Genomic DNA, 17,077 nt, shown 5'->3' with positions numbered 1-17,077 from the left:
AGTTAAAACATTCTTATTCTCACAATTCCGTCTAGGCAGCTCCTTCATTGTAAGTTCCTTATGAGGACCACTATGTCTCATTTGACTGCTGTTTTTGTCAGTATGATTACCACTTGCCACAAATATTCATGCGTGTCATCTGCGATCAGTATACACAAGCAATCTCATTTCATTGTTATCTAGATTTAGAGCAATGTTGTGAATCCCAACCCAAACTTCAATCGCGGGCTCGAAACTAGCCACTGGAAAAACAAGCACATAACTACTGGTGGTGACAGCTCGCAATGCACAGTATATACTTGTCTGAAGTTGATGAAGAAGAAAGGGTTGTAAACCCTGGGTAAGTATGAAGCGCCGCGCTTGCAATAAAAAGTCTGCTTATTAACTGGACATCTGAGGGCAGGCTAGCTATTTTCTTCTTCAGAATTTCTCTAGTCCGTGGCATTAAGACAAAGGCAAGGTGGCCGAGCGGTCCAAGGCGACAGGTTAAGGTCCTGTTCTCAGAAATGGGGCGTGAGTTCGAATCTCACCCTTGTCACTATCTTTTTGGCGATATTTTTACATTTCGTCCGTCATACTTAAAGCGAATGGTTCAGTTGCGACTCCGCTTTGATGAAGACAAAGGTAGATTTCCGTCCGGTCGGATAGTTAAATGAGGGATGACATTAGCGAATGCACGAGATATCCGGACCTTTGATAAATGAGACCCTCTCCACTTCATTTCCTTGCTGTATACCTGTCAGGATTCAGGAATCGCTGTCCTCCCTTTGTTAATTTATTCCACCCTTCTTTTGTCACGAGCATCTCGCAGAAGGCTCCCGGGAGTAGTCGTCCTGTTCTAAACTTCGGTTGGACAAACGATTTCTGACTTCCTTAAATCACTGCACGCTTTCGTGAAGGCGAACTTGAGAAGAGAGCAAAAAAGAGATATTGACAAGGGTGAGATTCGAACTCACGCCCCGTTTCCGAGAACAGGACCTTAACCTGTCGCCTTGGACCGCTCGGCCACCTTGCCTGGATGTATGGTGTTGGCGGAGGCCTACTTGACGAGTAGTTATAGGAGCGGAAAGACGTTTAGCAGAGTCCGAAGTTCGATGGCTTCCAAATCCGGGAAGGTCCGAAGGGTTCCCTCTTGGAGCCAGGGACTCATCTATAATCGGCGGCGGGCTCCTGGTTGGCATATCTTATCTCATTGATTCATCCTGAGTCTCGACAGTGAATTCCACATCCCTTTCCTGTCCCGGCGTAGATCTTTGGCACCCATATAAGTTTTCCCTCCTAGATCCCATGGACCTTCGTCCAACCCACGACCCTGCGTCGGATCCAAGGCCCAGGTCAGGATTTCTCTAACTCAGGAGCCAGCCTGAAAACAGACTGAAGTCCTCGATTGTCAGCTGTGTTGAAAAGTCAAGGGGTGGCAGCAGTGAAATCCAGACCAAACGGTTCGATGCCAGCGAGTTAATCGACGAGTTCCTCCAATGCAGTTCTAACTCAATGCCCAGAGAGATTTAATTTCGCAGCTACGGAGTAGTTACAAGAAATGTAAAGGGCTCATTGGAAACGTGCGGAGCCTTCATCGCTCCCCAGCTAAAAAAAACAAACGCCGTCGATTCGATGTTTTACGACGTTCGTATCGGATTGAAGGAAAAAAGATAGTGACAAGGGTGAGATTCGAACTCACGCCCCATTTCTGAGAACAGGACCTTAACCTGTCGCCTTGGACCGCTCGGCCACCTTGCCTTGATTGATGGAAAAGCATCCTTTCCTTTGCAAATATGTATCTCCGACGTTGCGCCGTGCTGATCGGAAATATCGACCTGCTGTTGCCAACCCCCTCCTCGGACTATCAGTAGCAGGTATCTTGTGTCGAATCACTGTGATAATCAGACGATGAACAACAAGCGGCTAATACGCAGCTCCTTCCTTACCACAGAACTGGGGTCAAACTGTTGCCTGTGGCCTGGGAAGCGGGTGACACGTTGTCTTGAGTTGTTTGGACGTCATCTTCTTGGTGACATCTGAGGGGTCGAGCCAGTTTATTCGAGAGTAAACGGCCTTAACTTCCTTCTGTGCTATCCACACCCTCAATGCGATTATTCTCTATTTAAAGAGTGCTTTCCTTTACAGCCAACAATATGGCCTTAGAAGAGAACAAGCACCTTCATGCTGTGGTGGACATGGGCAGGTAAGCCCTGTCCATTAGCCAGATTGACTTCTTAAAGCATGACTCCAAGGGATAGCTAATCGCGGCGCAACAGCAATGGCATCCGCTTTTCAATATCAGATCTCTCTCCCCCGACTTCAAGAATATTACCAACCGTATTCCAAGACCGCGCAGCCATCTCCCTTTATGATGCTCAATTCAAGCTGGGGAGCAATGTCCGAGAGCCCATTCCACCATCAGTCGTGGATGATGTCGTTCGCCGCCTGACACGGTTCAAACAGACGTGCGAGGATTTTGGCGTGCCCGAAGGGAATATCACTGTACTCGCCACCGAAGCGACCAGGACAGCCATCAATTCCGAGGCCTTTCTGAGAGCAATCAAAGGAAAGACTGACTGGGATGTAAAGCTGCTATCCAAGGAAGCAGAGGGCGAACTAGGCGCCTGGGGGGTTGCAAGCAGCTTGGCATCCGTTGAAGGCCTAGTGATGGACCTTGGAGGGGGAAGCGCGCAGCTTACATGGATGATTGCGAAGGATGGCAAGGTGAGAACTAGCGATAAGGGATCAATCAGTTTTCCTTATGGAGCAGCGGCAATCACTAAACGGCTGGAAGAATCTAAACTGGCAAAGAATTTGGCGACTGAGGAGATATCCAAGGAGATGATCGCAAAGTTCAAGGCCGCATTCGGTGAACTGGATATTCCGGAAGAACTTCTCGAGCGCGCTCGACAACGAGACGGGCTTGATTTATTCCTTAGTGGCGGAGGCTTTAGAGGTTGGGGCTACCTGCTTTTAAGTCGTTCCAAGGTAAATCCCTATCCGATTCCGATCATCAATGGCTTCACAGCACATTGTTCGGACTTTTGTGATATTTCTACCGTTACGAGTCTAGCTTCGATTGAGGGATCCAAAATCTTTGGTATATCCAACCGGCGGGCCTCCCAGGTCCCTGCGGTCGCATGTCTCGTTCAATCTCTCACAAAAGCCATTCCCCATATCAAAACCGTGCATTTTTGCCAGGGTGGTGTGCGTGAAGGATATCTATACAAGTCGCTAGACGTTGGCTCAGAAAATCCTCTTGCTGCGGCAACAACTCCTTACCAGACACCGTCTTTCGTTGAACTCTGGAACCAGCTTCTAAACGCTCTACCCCGTTCTTTGTCGGCAACCAAAAATGCATTCGTACCAGATTCATTTACAGCAGACCTACTTTTAGCACTGGCCAATTCTATGTTTGTGCACTCCTCGGTTCCGAAAGAGTTGCGCGCGGCCGCTTCGCTACATTCAACTATAACAGGCTTCCTTGCATCGACACATGGAATATGTCACAATCAGCGGGCCTTGTTGGCACTTCTTCTTTACGAGCGTTGGCGTGAAGATTTATCGCCGTCAGATCAATCTCTGCTACAACGGCTTCGCCAAATCTTGTCCAAAGAAGAGGTGTGGTGGTGTCAGTATATGGGGCGAGTTGCAGCGGCTCTTGGTGCTATTTATCCTAACGGTACTTCCATGAAATGGCCACGGGTTACCTTTCGCGCAGACTGGGCACAGAATAAGAAGGGAAAGCCGATGATTAAGTTGGAAATGCAACGATATGCCGATACGCACGTCGACTTGGGTTTGTTGATGGATTTACAACAAAACATTGAAAAGGCTGGAAAGAAGAAAAAGTGGGTTAAAGCTGCAGATAGGGTGGAGGTTACGGAGGATTGGGGATTGAAAGTAAAGGTTTTCATCAAGTAACTAGCAGAAGAGGCGTGGTAGAAGGTGGTTATATCTTTACCGGTAGTTTTGAGGTGGACAGTATGACTATAAAATGATTATAGAATACTCCATTGATTTATTATATAACTACAAAGAGCAGTATATTTAGAACAAGGGTTGACAGTGCGTAAAGATCCTGGGGGAAACGAGCTCTAGAGCCTGTCAAGAGATACATGGTAAGGATTTAGCCACGTGAACGTTGAACTATGCACGACCTTCGGCGGGAGGTGCAACTTGTGGCCCATGAGGATTAAGCGGAGCAGCCCGACTTTCATCATCTGACACAAAATCTGGAGCGGGGCCCAGAGGCTGGTCGGCATATTGGTGATAACCATGGGGTCCCGGGCGCTGAATAGACGGCGCAGCAAGCTCGTCATCATCATCGGAATCTAAGAGAGGATACCGATGGGGATGTGGCTGGGAACCAATCGGGTTACCAAGAGAGTCTTCTCGTGAATAAATTGATCTATCATCATCTTCATTGTCATCGTCGAGATCCTGATCATATCGAACATTCTGGCCAGGATGGCTCTTCCCCTTGTCGGGACCATCGTCTATATCGAATAGGGGCCGGGGACGCAGACCTTCGTCATCATCCTCGACCTCTAGCTCATCAGAGGTCTGCGCCTGGTCATATGTTGGCGGTCCAACTGGTCCACTAGAGCTTCCTCCCAGCTCCATGTCGCCGGCGTTCTCCAGATTGACCCATTTCTCCATGCACTTGTCGCAGATTCCCCTGGCCTCGTTGATCAGGAGCTCAGGTGTTCCATCATTGGGGTCACGCTCTATATCAGTCTTGGTTTCTTCGCCTTCATGGCCACACTCCCAGTGAGTCTTGGTCTTGTAATACTCCTTGCGCCCGGAAGAAGCTGCAACTGGTGCAGCGAATTCGGGATTTTCGGCAAGCAGGCGGTCAAAGTCTTCCCATTCTCCCTCCGCGGGTTTAGGGGCCGGAGCTCGTAGTTCTGGATTAGCGGCTATGGCGGCGTTCAGCTCGCGAAGGATAGAGTCTTCGTTGTCAGCATCATCGTGGGGACTTGGAGCGTCGGGGTTTTGGGTAACCGGGGCAGTTTGTGTATCAGCCATCTTGATAGACGAAGGCAATTGCGAACTGATGGATCAAACAATTCTGGCTGTGTCGGCTGGTATAATGTCCAAGCAAATTCCGCCTTGAGGGATTGCAGTAGAATAGATGCACTCTGGTGGGAAGCAGTAGACTTGGGCATATTTATGCCCACCAGACATCTTGCTCCGAGTGACAGATACATTGTAATTAATATTCATCACTTATTGTTTGTAAGTTGGGTATTTGAGTCAATGCAAGAAAAGGACCGGCCATGAATATGGTCGTTTTCACTGTAGATGATTGAGATCACCGGGGATTGAGCCAACTGGTAACCAAAAGCCCCTTGACACGGTTTGAGCAATCACTAAAAACATAATCATTCAAGAGACACCGCCTGACCGGCCTGTTGTCGGTTCTGGAAGTGAAGCATGGCTGCTTGATATCATCAATTCCCTCAGCACGAAGAGTGTTGCTGGTAATTCTCGCATCCCGGTGTCCCGGCCCAGCGATTACCCCTCTTTTGCATTGTCGTTGAACCAGGATGCAAAAGTAAAAAAAGACGATAAAATCCCACAATCAACTTCTCACTTCTTTTCCTCCTTCTTGTCACTGAATTCGCCCTCTCAGCGCACTTTTGCAATCGAATCCACGAAGAAACCACTCTCTCAGGTAACTAGAATTGGCTGTTGTTGCTCGTTTGAATCATGGCCCCTCTCCCTGATCGATAGTGGGCATATTTACTGACGTCTCTGGCAGAAGAAGAAAAGCCCTGCTCGGTACATCTCTCTCTCGCGAAGATGGAAAGCAATGAAATCCCTATAGCTGGAAACGACATCCATATGCGGTCAAGGTATCTCAAGTAAACACTCTTGTGCATGAGCCGGTGTCCGATCCTCATCCTGCTCAGCTGTCAGATTTGCATCCAACTCCTGCTTGCTATAGCTATTGGCAGTGAGAGATGCAAGTCTCGCTGGGCAGGCTCTGTAGATTGGTCTGAAATTATACGGTTTGAACTTGATCTGGATAATACCAGCGAAAGGATCATGCGTTTCCCTCTTCCTCCCCCCTTTCCCTGGCAAGAACTCCATGACCCTCTAACCAAATATAGTCCTCCATAATGGCCACTGTCACTGAAACCGTCACTCTCCCAACCCGCACCGCATTGGTGGGACATGAATCCGCTGCAAAGGAAGATGCAGCACGCGAGTGCGCTCTCCTGAACGAGTTCGCTGGAAAATGGGACAGCTTCAAGTTTGGCCCCATTCGCGAGAGCCAAGTCTCCCGTGCGATGACCAGGCGGTACTTCAAGGACCTGGACACCTATGCTGAGAGCGACATTGTCATTGTTGGTGCTGGCTCATGCGGTCTCAGCACGGCCTATGTCCTCGCCACTGCCCGTCCTGACCTGAAGATTGCCATTATCGAGGCTGCCGTCTCTCTCGGTAAGCCGTCACAGCCAACGATAATCCTATCTGCTCATGAATACCACTAACAGTCCCGTAGGTGGCGGTGCCTGGCTTGGTGGCCAACTCTTCTCCGCCATGGTTCTCCGCAAACCCGCGGACAAATTCCTTGACGACATCGGTGTTCCGTACGAGGAGGAGCCATCCAACCCACACGTTGTGGTGATCAAGCACGCCTCTCTCTTCACATCTACCTTGCTTTCCAAGGTTCTTGCGTTCCCGAACATCAAACTCTTCAACGCTACCTGCGTTGAGGACCTGATCACCCGCCCTGAACCCAATGGGGGCCTGCGTATCGCCGGTGTTGTGACCAACTGGACCCTCGTCGCCGAGCACCACGACGACCACTCCTGCATGGACCCCAACACCATCAATGCTCCCGTTATTGTTAGCACCACTGGCCACGATGGTCCATTCGGAGCCTTCTGTGCTAAGCGCCTCGTCTCCATGTCTGCTATCGAGAAGCTCGGTGGCATGCGTGGTTTGGACATGAACTCGGCTGAAGAGGCCATTGTCAAGAACACTCGTGAAGTCACCAAGGGTTTGATCATCGGTGGGATGGAACTGAGTGAAATCGATGGCTGGCACCGTATGGGCCCCATTTTCTCTGCTATGATGCTCAGTGGTGTCAAGGCTGCTGAAGTTGCTTTGGAGGTTTTTGAGCAGCGCAAGAAGGAATGTGCTGCTTAAATAGCTTTACTATTGCGACGCGGTACATCCACCATGGATACGGGACTCGCTCGTTGCGTGTAATAAGAATTGATAAAATCTTAGCTTTAGCTGTAAGGACAGACAGCAATACACTCGTTTAGCAATAACCCTGATTGTAAAATATTTCTACAGTGAAAAACATAAAACGCCACACACCATGCAAGCAAAGAGGATAAAAGATGACGCCCCATCCACGAATACATTCTCACACGCGAGAATTATTCTTCCCCAGCTGACCCAGATCCTGCTCAATATCCAATCCCATCCCCAACGCCATTCGCTTCGCATTCCTAATCTCCCATTCAAACTCCTTCATCGCCCGCAATTCGCTACTCACAAACAGACCCCCAATCAACCCATCGATAACCCCAGCCGTAAGCCCAAACGAACTCACAAGACACAGTATAAACGAAACAAACGGGCGCGGCGACCACCAGAGCCCTACCAGGCAACACACCAACACGCCAAGCGAACCAAGGAAGTGTCCGACGCGCGCGCGACGCTGGAATCGCTCTCGCAGTTCGTACATGTGTATCATCTTCAATATATCGTCGTACATATCCGCAGCGGGATGGGCAGGAGGTTTTGGCGGTGTAGCTGGGGTCATCAGGGTCGAGGGCGGAGGGGACTCTTGCTGCTGGATGGGGAGGAACGGCGTGCTCTCTTCTTGGGAGGATGTTTCCCCTCCCGAGGTGTCGCGGGAGAGCACCGCTTCAACGGCGAAATGGTCGCTGAGCGAGCAGTGCAGGGTCGGATGGCGCTCAGTCATGCTGACGCGAGCGGATTCGACAGTCCATTTCCAGTGGGCCAGCGGCGAGGGAGGTAGCGGGGATGGACAGGATGAAGGGGATTGCCAGTTCGCCCCTCCGTCTCCGACGAAGATGTAGTCTAACCTTTTCCCCAGCGGGTCTGGTAGCCGCGGGTCGACTTCGACGTGGCCTTCACGCCGCAACCGTTGCTGCTGCGCTTTGTTCCAGCGCCAGGTGTTAAGTAGTCCATCGCATGTAATACCGTTCTCGGCAATGTTGTATTCCGCAGAGGGGACGGGTCTCTTTCGCGCGGATTCGACCTGGTCAATCGCGGCTCCCAGGGAAGAATCCGGGTGGAGGCATCGCCACACATCTTGCACCGGCGCGTGGGTAGTGATGATTCGGTGAGCGAGCGACAGTGGAAGCATATTAAAATCCCCTAGTCCGATGACCAGATGGCCCTTCTCCGCCGCTCCACGCATCAGCTTTGCGATCTCCCATGCCTGCGCCGTGCGATGGCAGATGTAAGAATCGTGGGGCTCCCTCTCGTACGGTGCATGTAGATGTGTACAGAACACTGCTGCGATATCATTCGGCCCCGGTCCGATTCGTATTCTTGCGCAGGCAACTCCCTTGCCGACAAACCAGTCACCCCGGAAGAAAGCGGTTGGACGTCCATTCAACGGGTACGCAAACATGCTGCTCTGCTCGATGGGCCATTTTGAAAGGATGGCAAGCCCGCCGCCAAATATTCCGCTGAAGTAGAACTTCCCATAAGGAAGAATATGTCTCGTTTCCTTGCGGATGTTATTGTAGTCTTCTTGCGTCCAGCACTCTTGCAATCCGACGATTTCCGGTGGGGAATCGAGACTGGCGAGTCGCCTCCCGATCTCTGCAAGCCGCTCCCGGCGATATTTGGCGATGAACTTGAGGCCCCAGCAATTGAGGGTGAGGATGTGGATTTTCCGGGGCACGTCGTCGCTGTGATGCGGGGAGAACATCCTCATGGCATGGACGAGCGTGGTGGGCAGCAAGGCAGGCGTTCAGGGAGCTGGAACTAGATGTAGATCTGACTCCACACAGTAATCGAGTTAGAGAACGACGCACCGTGAGTCTCGTGTTTTGGGGCGTTCGACCTCGCCGTCGCCGTGGATGGAATTGCAGGCGGGAAAAGGGGAGGATACTGCCGCTCCTCACCACCCGGATCCCGGCGCCCTGATTGGCCCGAATGCGGCATCGCGGCCGTCGCGATCTTTCAGCGTTCGATGATTTCGCTGGACAGCAGCTGCCTGGTTGTTCTGTTGACACGGCGGACAACTGCAGCCATGGCGGACGGCAATGCTTACCCCGCAAAGAGACGGCGTCTCGACACTCGTGGCTCCCGTTCCCAGGAGTCATCCTCAGACGAGCTGGGGGCCAACTCGGACGTCGAGCGGCGAAGAGCAAGCTGGCTGAAGCAGGTGCGCACAACTTATCACTCTCCAAGGCCGTTCAAGTCCACTCCCAGCAAGACCATGCACAGCGATTCCGACAGCCCCGATGAACTGGCCGCCGACCACCACAGCCCATATTGGCGGAGGCAGAGCGCGATGCGTCGCAGCATACTCTCCACACCGCGGGACAGCAGTAGATCGGAAACGCACCGGCGGGATGACTTGGATGACGACGATGATGATGACGATGACGATGGGGGAGAAAGCAGCGATATCGCGTCCGATGATGAGAATATAGAAGGCGAAGACGTCGAGAGGCCAGTGCGCGTGCGGACACCGACCCCTCCGCCGCCGCCTCCGCCGCCTAAACCAGAGAGGCTGAATTACAAGGAGAGACTGGTCTTGAGGGGGCATCAGAGGGGAGTTTCAATGGTTCAGTTCTCGCCGGATGGATCAATGATTGCCAGTTGCTGTAAGTGGAATTCGTCATTCCCCGGCATGGGTTGCGGAGCTATTTGTCTAATGAGAACTAGCTGCGGATGCTACCATACGAACTTGGAATTCTTCCACCGGAAAGCTCATACACACGTTTGAAGGCCATCTTGCTGGCATATCCACCTTGTGTTGGAGTCCCGATGGCACCTTCATCGCCTCACGCTCAGATGACAAGTCCATAAGACTCTGGGAACGTTTTAACAGTATGCCTTTTGCACCTTGAGCCAACCCTTCTAACTGGTTCCATGTTGACAATATTCGTTCTAGTAGGGAAAACAACATCCAACACCTTTCTTGGTCACCACAATTACGTGTACTCCATCGCCTTCTCCCCCAAAGGCAACATGCTCGTTAGCGGTTCCTATGACGAAGCCGTTTTTCTCTGGGACGTCCGCTCAGCCCGTATTATGCGATCCCTTCCAGCCCATTCCGACCCCGTTGCCGGCATCGACGTGATACGCGACGGTACGCTGATAGTTTCCTGTGCGAGCGACGGCCTAATCCGCATCTGGGACTCCGCGACCGGACAATGTTTACGGACACTGGTCCATGAAGATAACCCACCTGTGACGGGGGTAAAATTCTCGCCGAATGGGAAGTATGTGCTCGCATGGTCTTTGGATGGGTGTGTACGACTGTGGGACTACGTGGAAGGCCGCTGTATAAAAACCTACCAAGGTCACAAGAACGAAAAGTACAGCATATCCGGCGGATTCGGGACGTACAACGCGCCGGGTGGACCGCCAATTGCGTTTGCGTTTAGTGGAAGTGAAGACGGCGCCGTGGTATGTTGGGACGTCGTTAACAAAAAGATACTACAGAGACTTGAGGGCCATACGGATGTTGTGTTGAGCGTGGACGCATGTTGTGTCGCCGGAAAACGGCTGATAGTTAGCTGTGGGATGGACAGGACGGTCCGGCTGTGGCAAGAGGAGGAGCTTGCGGAGAATGTCCCCGAAGCCGAGTTGCCCAAGGCGACTTCCGATGACGGACAGCAGGCAGAAAGTCGAGAAGCGCCGGCGGCTGATGTGGATGGTGACACGCCTATGACTTGAGCAACCCGACCGCATTTTCTCCTTTGGCGTTGTTGCATGAGCATTCTTTTCTTCATTACTTATGATGCGACGGGGAGTTGCTGCTGACCTTTGGTTTTTTGCATTTCCCGCATTTTGGCGCCTGTGGATAAATTTAACAGTGGTATGTAAGGTTTATATAGGGGCACTGGGTGCGCTTTGTTTTTATGGGACAGGGAGGAAGAGATTTTCAATAATTGGATCTTTGATGACAATTCCTCGTCTAGAGGAAGACACTCAGCGCCCCGACTGTATTCGACGCCAGCCCGCTGAACAGAAGCTTGTACTTTATTCAGCTTGAAACATAAATGACAGAGTATAGGCACAATCTTTTATTTACAGAGATCACAAAATGCAAAGCCCAGGAATCCCCGATAGCCCGAGACACCGGAAGATGAAAGATCCAATTCTATGTATACTCCTTCCTGCTTTTTTTTAAGATTCGGCATAAGCCTTTCCAACAGTGTTGAGCTGACCGCCCGAAACCAAGTTCTCGGCCTTGAAGTAAGAGTAGCGGGCAACACCAGGGTTGGCATCAAGCCATGGCACGACTTGCTTGATGAATTCGGCTTGAGCTTGGTCGTCACCGAGGCCCTGGAACTCAGTAATCCAGACCTTGTCGATACCGTGGCTGCGTCCAAGTTCGATGGCTTGGGAAATGTGGTTCTTGAATCCCTCAACCTCGCCGGCCGGGCTGTACCAGTGGATGGCAAGGAAGTCGATCTTGCAGTCGGTGCAGCTGTCGAGGAAGGATTGCATCCAGTTCAGACCCATTGCTCCACCACCGTTGGTGACGCCGGGAGAGCCGAGCTGGAGCTTGCCGGCGAGAGGGGTAAGGTATTGCTTGAAGGCTTCGGCAGCGGATTGTGGTGACATGGATGCTTGCTCACCATGGTCGGGCTCGTTGAACCCGAGGATGCATTTGTTGCCGGAACCGAGGACGCTGCTTGGGTTCCAGCTGTTGAAGAATTTAGGACCCCAAAGCATAGGGACGTATTCTGCGCCAGAACTGCCGTCAGAAGAGCTTCCCCAGTTGTAGTTCCATGAATTGGCGGGGGTGCCCTTGAAGGGCTGGAGGGCGGATGGATCGTTGTAGGCGAGGCCTCGTTTGCCGGATTCTGGAAGTGGAGCAGATGCTTGAGGCACGGAAACTGGCGCAGCAACGATAGAGCCGGCCAGCAAGCTGACGAGGAAAGGAACGTTGAAAGACACCATATTTGCTGTGTAAAGAATGATGTACAGGGTTAAGTGATTGTTTGTTTGCTTTCAGAACCAGCCGATCACGTAGAGATTTAGGTGTAGAAAGAATGGCCAACACGATACGAGTTGAATATCAATGAGTGAATAGCTTGAGTGTGAGGGAAAAGAAGGGTACACGGTCTCAGAGCTGATAAAGAAAAGGAATGGGTAGCTGAAGCAACTAGCAACAACCAAAAGAGTGATAAAATGTCAAGAGAGCGAAACACAGAGGGAAAGAGAGTAGAATGAAGGAGCGGAGGACAGGCCAGCGCATATTTATACTTGGAAAGGACCGCATCCCGTCGAGCAAACGCATCTGCTCATGGAGGGTTGGAAGTATGTTGGAGTGGGGAGTGGACTCTTCGAAAACCGATTCTGGGCGCTCCAGAACAGCCGGCCTTGGGTGGGCCTCAGGAGGTGTGGGTAACAAAGCATCACGAACTGTCAGCGGCTCGATGAAGTGGCCTGCAACGCCGGTTGGCTGCAGTGGCTGGTCATTGTCCCTGGTTTGGGCGATCAGCAATAATAAACTGACCGCCAGGATGTTTCAACGATATCTCTATTTGCAGCCATCATTGGCGGCCCATGGACTATTGAGACGTTTGACAACAGCCGGTAGCCCAAGAGCAGACGTGGCGTTGACCAGGGGAAGGTGAACTCCTCGGAGCCATGGCCTGGGTGTGTTCAAAATGGAGCATGGCCTTTTGAAACCCCGTTTTGGCTTTATACCCGAGCGCCCAAACGATTCATCCCATCATTGATTGCGTAACGCCTCGGCCAGTTGGCAGGAAAATACTCTCAGTTTTTGTTGGAATGCACAAATCAGCGGTTCAAGGTTCCGTTTCACTTTTTTTTCTCTTCGGGTTCCTGAACTCAATTGTTTCCTGAGTTGCCATTGGCTTTTGGCGGCCCAGAATATGGCGCTGGATAGAGTTGATTGGATGGACAGCAGGATATTTGCAGGAATTCAATGGATTTCGAGCGTCACAGCTACCATGGAAGCGCCAGGGGGTGGCACCGGCGGGCTTTCCAGGCTGTCGACGGAGCATCTGCTGGCCTGCATCAAGCCAGGATAGAGAACGTGCGCTGCAGGAGACACAACAACGGATTCAACCCCCTCGACCGTCACAGTTGGCGCTGGCCGACGAGATCCTTGCGGGTGGCGTTGGCAACTTGAGCGGCGGCAAAGCTTGGGCGTCCAAAGTAGGGCTGATCTAACCGCATCCGGGGCTTATGTAACAGCCCCGTGCCAAGCCCTCGGCGGGTTTTGAAACGTTTGCATCTCGTTTCGCTTTGTGCAGCAAGTAATATAGAGTAAGAATTCTTACGATTCGATGCCGAAGCCTACGGGGGCCAGGGGCGGCGGATGGGGTCCGAAGGGGATGGTTTGCCCGGTGGATGCCTCGTCGTGATGGCTGGCCAGCATTCGCTCCCAAAGCCTGTATCCACTCGAGCCTGGACCTGCATATCAATCGAGGGAGGAATCCCGAGTCAATCCAGGAACAAGATCCCGTTGCCGTCCGGCTAGAAGATACGTGAAGCGCACAGGCTCGCTTGGTGGTTGCCCTGTGGGAGGCTAGGGGGCCGTACAGAGGAATGTTGTACAGCTCCATGTCTTGCGAGACGCCATGACATTTGGGATTGAGGCATCACAAAAGTGGGCAGCCGAAAGCCGTGCTCTCAAGTCTTATTACCAGCTTTCTTTCTCCCCTCCAACACCCGCATCACATCGCCTGCGCTGTCCTTATTCCCTTTCCGCTTTTTTGGCCCACGCTTCCGTTTATTCCCGCCACCGCGTTCATCCCACAACTCTTCCTCCTCGTCGTCGTCTCCAAATCTACTTTGGCCAAATCCCAGGTCAAGGTCCATGGCATCTTCCCTTTCACGCCGCTTCGCCTCCTCCAAGAACTTTTTGCGTCGTAGCGTTGCTTCTTCGTCACCTTCCTCTCGTTCGCCGGCGCCTTCTGACGACGGCGAGCGTTGGCGAATCGCCGCTGCGCGTCGGAGGGCAGCCAGGATTGTGGGATCTGACGATAATGGATTGCCAGGTTTCGTTTCTGTCGGCTCAGTTGTAGCGGTTGTAGAAAAGTAATTGCGGGGACCGGGCGCTTGCGCTGGCTTTTCCATCTCCTCGGTCCCGCTCACGACTTTATGATCGGTCGGCTGCTCTGTCTCGACATCCTTCTCGCTTTCCGATGATGAGCTGCCATCATCAACATCCGCCAGCGGGTTATGATAGTCCCCGACCCCTTCGAAAATATCATCGTCTTCTTCTTCCTCTGCAACGTTGGCGCGAGCCATGATTTCCAAAGGAACCTCCATGCCCAGCGGTTCTACACTCTTGTCCACAGCCAGTAAGCCAGCTTGCTTTCCGTCAGGCTTGTCCAACCACCGGGCTTTCCTTTTGAGCTTTCCCTCTGAGTCAGTGACAACTAAGATTTCCTTTCGCCGGCCGTGTTCATCGGTCTCAATCCATCTTTTTTTCTGATCACTGGCTCCAATCTTCTTAAACTTTTCTCCAAGCATCGATACAGGCGGCTCCTGGGCTAGCGAAATCGGTTTACCAGCTGCTCGGCTGGCTTTCAGTTGCCTGAGGATCTCGTCTCTGGTCATTTTCCCAGGGGGTGGGGCCATGGTGCCTTTCTTCACTTTCTCCTCTCTCTTCGTCTCCGGAATAGCCTCTTTTTCCTTGTCCTCAAGAACACGGTCAAATTCATCATCGACATAGCTCCCATCCTGGTCTTCCCCTAGGCCAGCAGCAGCGGGTGTCACGACATCTTCCCCCGCTTTCACGCGTTGGAGCAATTTCCTATCTAAACCCTTTACGAGATGGGTGCTACTAATATCGCCCCCAACTCCAATCTCCTCTCTCAGTTTTTCAAACGTAGCTTGATCAATCTGCCCTAGTTTAACCATCTCCTCCAGCGCCTGAACTCTTTTCGCTCGTGAACCATCGTCCACAGCGGCATCGCCTTCTTCGCCAGCTTGCTGTCGTAGTTGGGTGCGATCCAAGTAGCTCCCCGTATACTTTGTGCCTTTTGGCGCTGAAGATTTGAACTTCTTCGCTGGTGGCGGCTGGTTCCCCTGTCGAAATTCGGCGAGCTGACGGGCGAAGTTCACGTTGCCAACGGCGCGACTAAGCAGGAACGACAAAGTTAGACACGGCGCCTAGATAGTTCATGCGGATAGGAGGGAAGCACATACGGTGTCATGGGAATGCTTGAGCGCATTCTCGAACCCAGAGCAGCTGGCTTCAGCGTCGTTCCATGCTCGCCACGAGTCAAGGCCGAAGCTGCTGGTTTACCAGAGGCAGTCGGGGTTGAGTTATCAAACAATAAGCGTCTAAACTGTTCGTTATTCATTCTGCACAGTCACCTCGATGCTATCCGTGGCAAATCCGACATCCATGCAGCTCTTGCGCTTTCAATCAGTCTAGCTCATGAGAACGCCAAGCTCGAGGTTGGATGCTGAGTAAGCACGCGACCTCCTTTTATATCAAACTTTCACAACTTCACTTGATGCCAGCGCGATCGTGGATGGAGGATAGCGAACATGATGATTCGCTATCCGGTGGTAAGACGTTAAATGGGAGACGGAGGAGCTCCTCCACTAACTACATCAATGGCTCCTCATCTAGAAACCGCTGGTTGTCCAACGTCTCTCTATGTGCGTATGCTGGGTTCTTTCAGCCCAGATAAGGGCCAGTTTGCAATCCCGCAATGCGTGAAAGGGGTTCCTTCTACTTGACAGGATAGTCATCGTATCGGTCAGGAGAACTACCGAAGAGTGTTTCTACCAAAACCTCAGCGTTCCCGAGCCCCCAGCGGAGTGAGCGCAGGTTTCTTGAGCCTAACTAATAACTGAGTCGCTTGCTTTCTCAACTCCTGAGAAACTCTGTTTCCAGTAATAGTTACTCTCCGCCAGCATTGATGACGACGAACCCTTTTTTTAGAATATATTTGCTTGGCATCCCCCTTGGTTGCAACTCGCAGCTTCGAGTGACCTTTGCTACGGAGTCCGTACCGTAAGCTTTGGCAAAAGGCCGATCTTCAGGATGAATATGATCCGCCACTCACCGCGCAAGTCTAGACTGGTCGGACGACCAGCTCTTTAAGATCCGTGCCGCTAACAATACGTATGCAATCGTTTAGCGGCTCAGGGGTTCATCTCTCTTGAGCACGCAGCCACTTAACTAGTTAACCGGCTCATCGGTTTGCACAGCCCCTCGATGGCTTCATGGTCGAACCTACCTGCTGTTAAGGCTTTGGTGCTCGCCATGTCTGTGAAAGAAACGGGATCCAGAGTATGGGTCTTTAGTTTACGAGCGAAGTGGTGTCTCGCGGATTCAAGGCGGGTGGACTTGCTCTACATCGCAAATCTTACTTATCTCGCTTGAAGATGTTGTCTCAGAGAGGAATTTTGTAATAATCCAACAGATAACGGGAGAATGCATTTATTCCATCCTCTCAGTTAAGGTTGCTGCGTTGTAGGGAATTGAAAGAAAGCAACTCGAGTTCCAGTGAAGTATCCAGGAATCAGTCTAGGCTCAGAGCATTGATCGTGATCGCCAGGTGTTTGGTAGCATTTCATTGCGAGTATTGATAATAGTTCTAATCTCAAATATGACCCCATGGCAGGATTGTTGAACCGATACCCCCGCCGTAGAACGCCACCACCCAGGAGTGCAGAGCAGATATATTGCATAAAATATCACCAGGAAAAATTTATATCAAAACGATCCCCCATGCGGAAAGATATACCCATATTCTTTGTACCATCTACTGAGTCTCCCATCCGCCGTTATTGATTTCCGACTCCAGTTTTCGACTGACTGTTGCAGGAATTCCATTTGTGAGCCAAACTTCACGGATGAGCCGATCGTAGCGCTTTTGATTCAAGATAAGTGGGCGGTGGTGGTCTG

At 51.6% G+C, this 17,077-nt stretch overlaps 7 protein-coding genes and 3 non-coding genes across 10 annotated transcripts; 4 read left to right on the top strand and 6 right to left on the bottom strand.

Annotated features, from left to right (window-relative positions):
* Positions 1-454: 454 nt before the first annotated feature.
* On the top strand, positions 455-538 carry UREG_08001. Its single transcript has one exon. It is a non-coding gene; the product is annotated as a tRNA-Leu (tRNA).
* Positions 539-931: 393 nt separating this feature from the next.
* On the bottom strand, positions 932-1,015 carry UREG_08019. Its single transcript has one exon. It is a non-coding gene; the product is annotated as a tRNA-Leu (tRNA).
* Positions 1,016-1,656: 641 nt separating this feature from the next.
* UREG_08045 lies at positions 1,657-1,740 on the bottom strand. The gene has a single exon. It is a non-coding gene; the product is annotated as a tRNA-Leu (tRNA).
* A 395-nt stretch (positions 1,741-2,135) lies between these two features.
* UREG_01060 (uncharacterized protein) lies at positions 2,136-3,220 on the top strand (the record flags this gene model as incomplete). Its single annotated transcript, XM_002541498.1, has 3 exons — positions 2,136-2,185; positions 2,259-2,970; positions 3,149-3,220. The coding sequence occupies 3 exons, from the start codon at positions 2,136-2,138 to the stop codon at positions 3,218-3,220; spliced, it is 834 nt and encodes a 277-aa protein (XP_002541544.1).
* A 911-nt stretch (positions 3,221-4,131) lies between these two features.
* On the bottom strand, positions 4,132-5,013 carry UREG_01059 (uncharacterized protein; the record flags this gene model as incomplete). The annotated part of the gene is made up of 1 exon (XM_002541497.1): positions 4,132-5,013. The coding sequence occupies one exon, from the start codon at positions 5,011-5,013 to the stop codon at positions 4,132-4,134; it is 882 nt and encodes a 293-aa protein (XP_002541543.1).
* A 1,097-nt stretch (positions 5,014-6,110) lies between these two features.
* On the top strand, positions 6,111-7,146 carry UREG_01058 (thiazole biosynthesis enzyme; the record flags this gene model as incomplete). The annotated part of the gene is made up of 2 exons (XM_002541496.1): positions 6,111-6,435; positions 6,497-7,146. 2 exons carry the CDS (start codon positions 6,111-6,113, stop codon positions 7,144-7,146), a joined length of 975 nt encoding a protein of 324 aa, XP_002541542.1.
* Positions 7,147-7,469: 323 nt separating this feature from the next.
* Positions 7,470-8,614, bottom strand: UREG_01057 (uncharacterized protein; the record flags this gene model as incomplete). Its single annotated transcript, XM_002541495.1, has 2 exons — positions 7,470-7,496; positions 7,625-8,614. 2 exons carry the CDS (start codon positions 8,612-8,614, stop codon positions 7,470-7,472), a joined length of 1,017 nt encoding a protein of 338 aa, XP_002541541.1.
* A 627-nt stretch (positions 8,615-9,241) lies between these two features.
* On the top strand, positions 9,242-10,832 carry UREG_01056 (WD-repeat protein 5; the record flags this gene model as incomplete). The annotated part of the gene is made up of 4 exons (XM_002541494.1): positions 9,242-9,821; positions 9,883-10,047; positions 10,115-10,629; positions 10,740-10,832. The coding sequence occupies 4 exons, from the start codon at positions 9,242-9,244 to the stop codon at positions 10,830-10,832; spliced, it is 1,353 nt and encodes a 450-aa protein (XP_002541540.1).
* Positions 10,833-11,352: 520 nt separating this feature from the next.
* Positions 11,353-12,132, bottom strand: UREG_01055 (uncharacterized protein; the record flags this gene model as incomplete). The annotated part of the gene is made up of 1 exon (XM_002541493.1): positions 11,353-12,132. The coding sequence occupies one exon, from the start codon at positions 12,130-12,132 to the stop codon at positions 11,353-11,355; it is 780 nt and encodes a 259-aa protein (XP_002541539.1).
* Positions 12,133-13,836: 1,704 nt separating this feature from the next.
* On the bottom strand, positions 13,837-15,518 carry UREG_01054 (uncharacterized protein; the record flags this gene model as incomplete). Its single annotated transcript, XM_002541492.1, has 2 exons — positions 13,837-15,292; positions 15,361-15,518. The coding sequence occupies 2 exons, from the start codon at positions 15,516-15,518 to the stop codon at positions 13,837-13,839; spliced, it is 1,614 nt and encodes a 537-aa protein (XP_002541538.1).
* Positions 15,519-17,077: the final 1,559 nt, after the last annotated feature.

Source organism: Uncinocarpus reesii, genomic scaffold (genome assembly GCF_000003515.1).
Source record: "Uncinocarpus reesii 1704 scaffold_1 genomic scaffold, whole genome shotgun sequence".
Classification (NCBI taxonomy): domain Eukaryota; kingdom Fungi; phylum Ascomycota; class Eurotiomycetes; order Onygenales; family Onygenaceae; genus Uncinocarpus; species Uncinocarpus reesii.
The sequence above is the reverse complement of the archived record's forward strand: the minus strand, read 5'-3'. Positions and strand labels throughout refer to the sequence as shown.